At 46.7% G+C, this 8,815-nt stretch overlaps 1 protein-coding gene across 1 annotated transcript in view; it reads left to right on the top strand.

Moving 5' to 3' along the window:
• The first annotated feature begins 847 nt into the window (after positions 1-847).
• VWC2 (von Willebrand factor C domain containing 2) overlaps positions 848-8,815 on the top strand; it is a 94,783-nt gene continuing 86,815 nt past the window's right edge. The window contains exons 1-2 of the mRNA XM_054991755.1: positions 848-1,095; positions 3,972-4,756. Coding sequence (XP_054847730.1) covers positions 4,037-4,756 — 720 coding nt within the window. The 5' untranslated portion in view covers positions 848-1,095; positions 3,972-4,036. The remainder of the gene's footprint in view (positions 1,096-3,971; positions 4,757-8,815) is intronic.

The following is an 8,815-nucleotide window of genomic DNA, read 5'->3' as shown; positions in this document are numbered from 1 at the left end:
AGGGTTGCCACATCCAGGTTGGAAAATTCCTGGAGATTTGGGGGGTGGGGCCTGGAGAGGGTGGGATTTGAGGAGTGGGAGAGCCTCAGAATGGTATCATGCCCTAGAGTCCACCCTCCAGAGCAGCCATTTTCTCCAGGGGAGCTGATCTCTGTTGTCCTTCTGGGAGATCTCCGGGCCCCACCTGGAGTCTGGCCCCCTATGTGTGTCATAATAATACACACCTCTTACCAGCGATTAGAACACACACAGGAATACACCTATTCCTATCTGTGTCCTAATAATAATACACTTCTTACCAGCTACCTAATTCACTCCAGCGGAAGAGTACATGGACACACACACACACAACATCCTGCCCAGGAACTTGGAAGAACAGGGCTGCAGAGGCAGGCGACGGCAAACCGCCTCCCTTAGGCTCCTGCCATGAAAGCCCCACCAGGGGTCGCCCTAAGTCGGCTATGGCTTGAGGGCACCCTCCACCGCCGCCCCCCGAATTCCCCTCAGTCCATTGGCGGGAGATCTGCGGTGTCGCCCCGCCGCCGCCGCCGCCTCTCGTCTCTCTCCCTCTCGGGAGTCGCGAAGGCGGGAATCCAGCGCTCGCCTCCCCTCCAGGCGGCCGCGGCTGCTGCAGCTGGGGCTCCTGGTTGCGGGCGGCGCTTCGGTCGGCCCCGTTGGCGGGAGGACGTCGAGGAACGCGGCGCCTCTCGGGGCCGGGGCGGGCGAGGAGGCGCGAGTGAGGGGAGGGCGGCGGCGGCGGCGGCGGCGGCAGCGGCGCGCCTCCCCTCCCCTCAGCCCGGCTCTCGCTTCGGGAGCGAGCCGGCGGCGGGCTGCGAGGGAGCCGCAATGTGGGAAGCGCCGGGGAGGAGCCCGCCTGCCTGGCCACGCGGCTGAAGCGGGCGAGGGGCGGCCGGCCGGCCGGCGGGCTGGGGCTGTGCCTCGGCCGGCGAAGCGCGGAGGGCAGCGGGCGGAGGACCGCCAGCCCGCCGCGGGGCAGAAGATGGGAGCCGAGGCAGCGCCGTCGTTCCTCCCGCCGCAGCCGGCCCAAGCGGAGGCGAAGCGACCAGCCCGGCTCGGGCCGCGACGCGCGCTGAGGTAAAAACGCCCCCGCCGAAGCCTTTCTCGCCCGGCCGGCGGGACTCCCGCCCGGGCTGCAGGGGCCGGGAAAGTTGCGACCTCCCGAGCCCCGCGGCTGCCTGGAGCCGCCTCCCCTCCGCGTCGCCCGCTGTTTGCTGCAACAGGATGGATGAAGCCTGGACCGGGGTGCGGGGGGGCATGCTATGGGCGATGAAATTCAAAATTCTTTCAGCAAGAGCCCGCGAATGGACCTCAGTCCCATTGCCGTATATTCTCTCTCTCTCTTAGTCTTGCCTTAATCTTTCTCTCCCAGCCCACATTTTTATTTCGTGCATTTTTATTTCTCCCAGGAGCGCAGGCTGGTGTGCAATGCATCGCTCTCCCCTGTATCTTATCCTCACTGCAGCAACAGCCCTGCAGGGTCGATCAAGAGGAGTAGCTGTGTTAGTCTGTCTGTGACAGTAGAAAAGAGCGAGAGTCCAGTAGCACCTAGAAGACTAGCATCATTTGTGACAGTAGAAAAGAGCAAGAGTCCAGTAGCACCTATAAAGGCTAACATTTGCTGTAGGATAGGAGCTTTAGTGAGTCAAAGCTCACTGCTTCAATTACCTTGTATCTGAGCTGTGACTCAGGAAAGCTCCTATCCTACCACAAATGTTGTTAGTCTTATTGGACTCTTGATTTTTTTTTATTCCGGCAAGGTAGGTTAGGCTGTGAGAGAATGAGCGGCCCACCGTCACCCATTTCATGGCAAGAAGGGATTTGAACCCAGCTCAAAGAGGAAGACAGAATGAGATGGCTTGACTTGATAAAGGAAGCCACATCTCTGGTTTGCAAAATCTGAGCCAGTCTGTTAATTACAAGATGTTTTGGAGGTCTTTCATTCATAGGGTCGCCGTAAGTTGGAGTCGACTTGATAGCACATCACTCACTCACACACACAAACACACACACACACACACTCCAGTAGGAAGCCCTAAAGGCAGGGGTATGGCTTCTTGTTTCGTCTTTATGAAGTATCACAGCAATGCTGCTGATAATAGGCAATCTGGATGGAAGGAATGGGTGGGCTGTGCATCTAGGAAACATTATTTTACAAATGGAAAACCAAGGCTGAATAAATTCCAGAATAGTAGCCGTGTCACTCTCTGTTGCAGCAGACAAACTACATTAAAAGCTGAAAGCAGGCAATCGGGGTTGGAGTGGGGAGTTAAAAGCAGTCGAAGGAAGCATTTCTTCCCACGGAGTGTCCCTTTCTTTGTTGCACTATTGCCTCTGGTCAGACAGGTTTTTGTATTGTTTTAAAAAATTGCATTAGGAGTTAAAATGGAATGAGCATATGTACCATGAACAGTGATTCTTTAAAATAAAAAAAAAACACTAAACTTCTGGTGGGAAAAACCTCAGTTTCAAGTGTCTTTTAGCTAAATCTACCAGTAGCTCTTGCGAGCTTATGCCATAACAGAAAATACTGTTAGTTTTTTGTGAGGGTGAAAATTTCCTCAACTGATTCTGTGGGAGTTGAACCTTGGATTCCGAAGAGTTCACTGTATCAAAGTGGTTCTTGTTTTGCTTTCCATTCTTTGCCTCAGATTTCCCCTCTTAACCTGGATAGATATGGAAACACATATCGAGAAAGAGAGAGAGATTGTTGTATGAAGTTTTTTTAAAAAACCTCGCCTTTCATGTACATTATCAGTGTGTATCTGTAGTTGGAGGCATCACAGTAAGTTGGAGAAGATAGCCCTTCAAATCCTTTACACTTCAGCAGACTTTGAATTGACTGCAGTGGGAATATTCTGAAGTAACCACAGTATTGCTGTGTCTGCCTTAGTAGATTTCTGCTATGTACACAGGATAAGAAGTAAGGGTTGCAGGTGCATGTATGCTAGAAAGATGTGTAGACAACAGAAGAGGATCCATACAGACATGTTAAGGGGAGGGAAGGAAACAATACACGTTTTTGCCTTTCCTGTTAATTTCAGTCTAGAGAATTTATGGTGTGAGACTGCTGTTGAGGTATTTGTTTCTAAATAACCCTGTACTACACAGTTCTTTAACTACTAGCATTCTGTACATCGGGAAGAAAAAGGGTATTCTATGGAGGGAATTTGCACACAAGTTTGGCTTCAATGTGTTGAACTTTATTTGGATTTGGGGAGGTGGATAGGTTTCTTTTAAAATAAAGATGATAATTTTATTCATGTGACAATTTTGATCTGATTGGATGAAGGATTGATGAGAATCGTGGTTTGTGCAGTCAGAAAATGAGAATATATTGGTGGGTATTTGCTGTGGAGTCTGCTGTGATTTGGGGAGAGTAATTTCTTGCTGTATGCATCCGGATTGCACAAACACAGATGTAAAATCAAGATTTTAAAAGGTTTGCTGGACTTCTTTCAAATTCCTTGTTATCATAATATACTGTGACTCTCTGTCTTCCTCTGCCCCAACATGTAACACCCTCCCCTATGCCAATGTGATCACTTTATAAATAGCATTCCTTGTATGAATGTTTGGTTATTCAGATAGTCTGTTTAGTACCCTTCAGTATTACATTGATCTTTCCCCTCTAGTGATTTACAGTGATTCAGATGGCAGGTCTCTCGGTTATCCTTTTTTCCTTGTGTCTACAGTCTGTTTAGGTTGATGTAAGCTGTTATTACGATCTTAGAGATGGAGAATTGAGGCTGAGAAATAGGAACCTCTGTAAGGATGCAAAATAAACCAATAGCTGAGCCATAATTTAAAGCCGAATCTCTCAACTTAAAGACTTCTGCTGGCCCACATTAATTTACTTTTCCTTATGTATATAACAGATGAAAGTGTATATGCTGTTTACTATGAAAAGATACAGACTGAAAATTGAACTGTCCTCAATGATCTCTTCCCAGGGACTGTGGATTGACAGACTGATTCCCTTTGAAGTGTTTCCTGCCCCTCTGGGATGTCATAGGTGATGCCCAGCTCTACTGCGATGGCAATTGGGGCTCTCTCTAGTTCCCTCCTTGTAACCTGCTGCCTGATGGTTGCACTCTGTAGCTCCACTGCGCCTTTTCAAAAACTTGCCAAGGTTCAAGACAAGCAAGAGATAAAAACAAGCCAAGAAAAGAGGGACCACGCATCAGCCCGAGACAACCAGAATCAGACTGGACCAGGAAAAACAAGTGAAATTGGCAGGAATGGTAGAGAGGAGGGTACCAGAGACTGGAAGAACAAAAGCAGCAGGAATTATTCTAATAAGGAATCTTGGACTAAGCAAAAACAAGCTGTGAGTAGCCAGGCAACCAGCAGTAAGTTTGGGAGTCTCCAAGCCCGGGAGCAAATGGACAGTGTCCAAGAGGAGCTTCCAGTTGCAGAAGAGTCCTCCCTTTTGGATGCTGTTGCTAGTACTACCCCTGAACCTCCCGAGGAGTACGCTTATCCCGACTATCGTGGGAAGGGTTGTGTGGATGAGAGCGGCTTTGTATATGCTATTGGAGAGAAGTTTACTCCAGGTCCCTCCGCTTGCCCTTGCCTTTGTACGGAAGAGGGCCCACTGTGCATTCAGCCTGAGTGCCCGAGGCTCCACCCGCGATGCATTCACGTTGACACTAGTCAGTGTTGCCCGCTGTGCAAGGAAAGGAAGAACTACTGTGAGTTCCGGGGGAAAACCTATCAGACGCTGGAAGAATTCATGGTAAGGCAATGGTGATGTTAATGGAGAGAGACTGGTTGTTCGTGGGGGACTCTCCTTTTAGTTGGCTTTTCTTGGGGAAAAAGGAGGGATTGTTTCAAATCCTTCCTAATGTATAACACTATGACCTTTTTTTGTTAATAATAGCTTTCAAACAAGAAGAATTTTGATCATCATTAATTCTTTTTTGCAGCTTTGAAAGACTGTCTTGTTTACAACCCAATGCTGCCATTACGGCATTTGGTAGTGATAAATGGTCTTTGGATTTTTATTGCATTTTCAGAATGCTGCTTTATTGTTCATGTATTTTTATGAATGCTAGGAGTTAGGAGTGGGGAATCTCTTTCTGTGGACTCTCTTTCCTTTTTCTTTCTCTTTGGATGGAAACGTCAGTGTTATATAATAATCCCTCTGTCAGAGTGATTATGGGCCTGTGGTATAATACTATTTCGGGGGGGGCATGATACAGTGAGTTTAATCAGGGTCAGCATTTCTATCTGGTTAAACTCTAATGAGGCAACATTTTCATTATCCTGGAAAATGTAATTTGTACTTTCCGGAACACTGAAATGATTTGGACTTAGGGCTTACTCAGACAGCCATATTTAGGCAAAACTTTTTATGTGCATGCTTATGTATGGCAAATAGTTTATCTCTGTGTGGATAATGGCATTTTATTCCAGTTTTATTGATGGGAGCATGTGCACGTGTTTGGAGAGCCTCTCTGAAGCTGAGATGACATGTGAAGTATGCCTGCAACCAGGGCTTTTTTTCAGGGGGAACGCAGGGGAACGGAGTTCCGGAACCTCTTGAAAATGGTCACATGGCTGGTGGCCCCGCCCCCTGATCTCCAGACAGAGGGGAGCTTAGATTGCCCTCCGCGCCGCCAAGCAGCATGGAGGGCGATCTAAACTCCCCTCTGTCTGGAGATTAGGGGGCGGGGCCACCAGCCATGTGACCATTTTCTCCGAGGGCAACCCACTGAGTTCCACCATCTCTTTTCCCAGAAAAAAAGCCCTGCCTGAAACTGCTGTGATCTGAGTAGCTTGGGCTAGCCTGATCTCAACAGAGCTTGGAAGTTAAATAGGGTCAGACTTGATGAGTCCTTGGATGGGTGAAGGCCAGGATTCCTACACAGAGGCAAGCAATGGCAAACCGCCTCTGAATGTTTCTTGCTTTGAAAAACCCATGGGGTCACCATAAGTTGGCTGCAACTTGACATGTAACTATTGTGTTGCCTACTGTTTTTATAAAAAAACAAAATCAATGATCAGGCAGGCAAGCCAGCCTGCCTGTCATGACTGTGAATGCATGTTTACTTTGGGGGGAGCGGGGAGGGGCTTTCTTCCTGTAGTGTAGCTTCCTTCACCATGCCTATGCTTTGCTAAGAGACCTTATCAGTGCAGCTGTGTGGGATCCAGGCGTGGGAACCTCGACTGGGCATCTTTTGCAGAACTTTCGCTGACTTCAACTGACTTCTTTGGGCTCAGGGAGGGGAACTGGAGTATAACCTCTCGGGGAAGACTGTACTTCAGCATTCTGGGCAATCTCTATGTATCAGTGCACTTCTAGGGAGTTTTATCTGAATAAAGACCCTTTTTAACTCATACCACTGTGTTGGATGAAGTGGAGAGTCTGAGAGAATCCCCTAGCCAGACGTGATAGCAATTGCTGGGGGTTGTAGTCTTATGTGAAGGGCCAATGAGGGGAAGGGCTGATTTACTCTTTGCCTTCCAAATGTTTCTCTGGCTAAATTGAAGGGAAGAGTCCTAAGATGTCTTTTTTATCAGCAGCAGAAAACAATGGGGGTGAACAGCAGAAAAACATCTGGAAAGGAATTGGTTATGTAGCTCTTTCCTGGGTCCTCTATTCAAGATTGCAACTTATACATCTTCTTGTAACTTAAGGAAAGAACTGGAAAAACTCACACACAATTCCGTGTCATGTGTAGTTTCGGCTTAAGCGATTGTCTTAACAAAGCCTCAAGTCTTAGCAAATGAACTTTGGAGGCCAGTGCAGAAGTTAGATAGGAGGGCTCTTTAACTAGATTACTGACCGTGCACTCTCTATACATAACCCCCTTCCTTTCCCCTTGCCTTTCTTTATGCTGGGTTAGTATTATGTCTGAGATTAACATAGCCAGGGTGAAGGGGGGTTTCACAAGTTAGTTTTGGTGTGCCTCTGAGGTTGTGTTAATCAGGGTTACCACGATGCAATGCCAGTTGTCAAAAAGAAGCAGGGGACATTCATGCCTGGGAGAAGTGTGCAATCCTGCAGATGGCTCTATGTCCCTTAGTGTAGATTTAGGAGTTAGTGTAATGTCTTCATCAGCTGTTGGACTTTGAGAGCCCTTCGAGATGACAAAGGGATAGTTATGAAGAATTCTTTCCCCAGCAAGAAAACGAAAACTCAGAGTCAAAATTTCATACTACTTATTTACTTTGATGTCATTGATGACTTTGATGACCAAACATATTAATGACCAAACAGATGAATATTCTTACATTCTAATTTTTTTCTTCATCATTCACGTTCTGGAAAAACGGGAATGCATTCTCGAGATAAATCATCATTTCTTCCCTGTCAGCCTCAACTGGTACCAATATTTAGAGAAACTGCTGAGCAACTTAATAGGCTCATTGCTTCTGTCTTCTGGGAAAAAAAACCTTAAGTTGTGATATAGCTGAAAAGGTTTAAGGCAGGAGTCCCCAACATTGTGCCCATGGGCACCACAATGTCTGCTGACACCTTCCTTGGCGTCCACCAAGTATTTTTAGAAAGTGGGTGTGACCAGGTAAGACTTTTGCCAGCAGGGCTTCTGATTGGCCATTGGAGATCTGATTGTCTGTGCAGATTAAAAGGAAACACTGCATCAACAGCCAGCATAGCACAATAATATTCACTGTGCGACTGAAGGTAAGCTGTGTGTAAGCAAAAAAAAAAAACCTTTAAACAATATGTTCATTTTTAAAGGCATCCTGCTAAGCAGGTCTTCTGTCTACAGTGTTGAAGAGTTCCTATTAGAGTTATGCTAACCTCAGTCCCTGGCATTTTGTGGTTGACTCTGCCTCCTGTGGCATAATGAGATTCAGAAACCATATGATGGGCCAGGCTACAGTGAGCTCTGCCCTATTATACACAGATGGGTGTCTCGGTATTGATGAAAATGAAGTACGACAAAGCTTTTAACAACTTTGACAAAAGTTGCACAAGCTATGCAAACTTTATTAAAAAAAACAGCAAATGGCTGTGTCGCCCCACTCATTTGGTATTCAGCGGCTCTACCGTCTCTGTTGTCTCCTCCTTACCATTCCAGCACTGTGGTCCACTTACTCTTTATACTGATCTATGCCATGCATGGCCCACTCACTCTAAGATCTGTAAAGGGGATAGGGTCTCCCCTTTGGTAGGCACCTGAGGAATATGTGGTGCTGGTTTCACATCACTTAAGGTATAGCCATATTTACTTCTAGACACGCTGTCAGCAGCACCGAGAGGAAGTGTGTCAGACATGAATGGCAGTTTTTACATTTGAGAAAATGGGTTTTAAGTTCATGATTGTTTGCAACCCAGCATTACACCAGCTTTAAGTGGGATACAATAAGCCTTTTGTGTCCCTTGTTTGTGACCAATACAGACCTGAGACACAGAAATGCTGGGAAAACCTAAAGGTACAATAATATCAGTAGCTGATAGCTATTTGGAGATAAAATGGTAGGAACAACATTGGAGGAAGATGAAGATGGGCTTTCAGGCTCATGGATTCTGTTCTCTTTTTCTGCTATCAAAGGGGGAAGTTTTAACCTGTCTCCCCACCTCCATTCACGGTATACTGAAAATCCTACTTGACCAAGAAATTGCAGCAAATGGAAGTTTAGCCACAGCAGACAACAGAAGGGATTTTACTGCATATGAGTATGCCTTTTGAAATAGATAATGAGAGGATGATCCCTTTGCTCTGAAAGTTACCAGATGTCCATAGCCATGAGATGTGCCCTAGATGTGCCTGCCTTTAGTCTCTCTTACTACCATTCAGAATCCCAGATTAAGGCACACGGAGAA

This window comes from Eublepharis macularius, chromosome 11 (assembly GCF_028583425.1).
Source record: "Eublepharis macularius isolate TG4126 chromosome 11, MPM_Emac_v1.0, whole genome shotgun sequence".
In the NCBI taxonomy this organism is placed as follows: Eukaryota; Metazoa; Chordata; class Lepidosauria; order Squamata; family Eublepharidae; genus Eublepharis; species Eublepharis macularius.
This window is presented reverse-complemented; position numbering and strand designations above follow the sequence as displayed.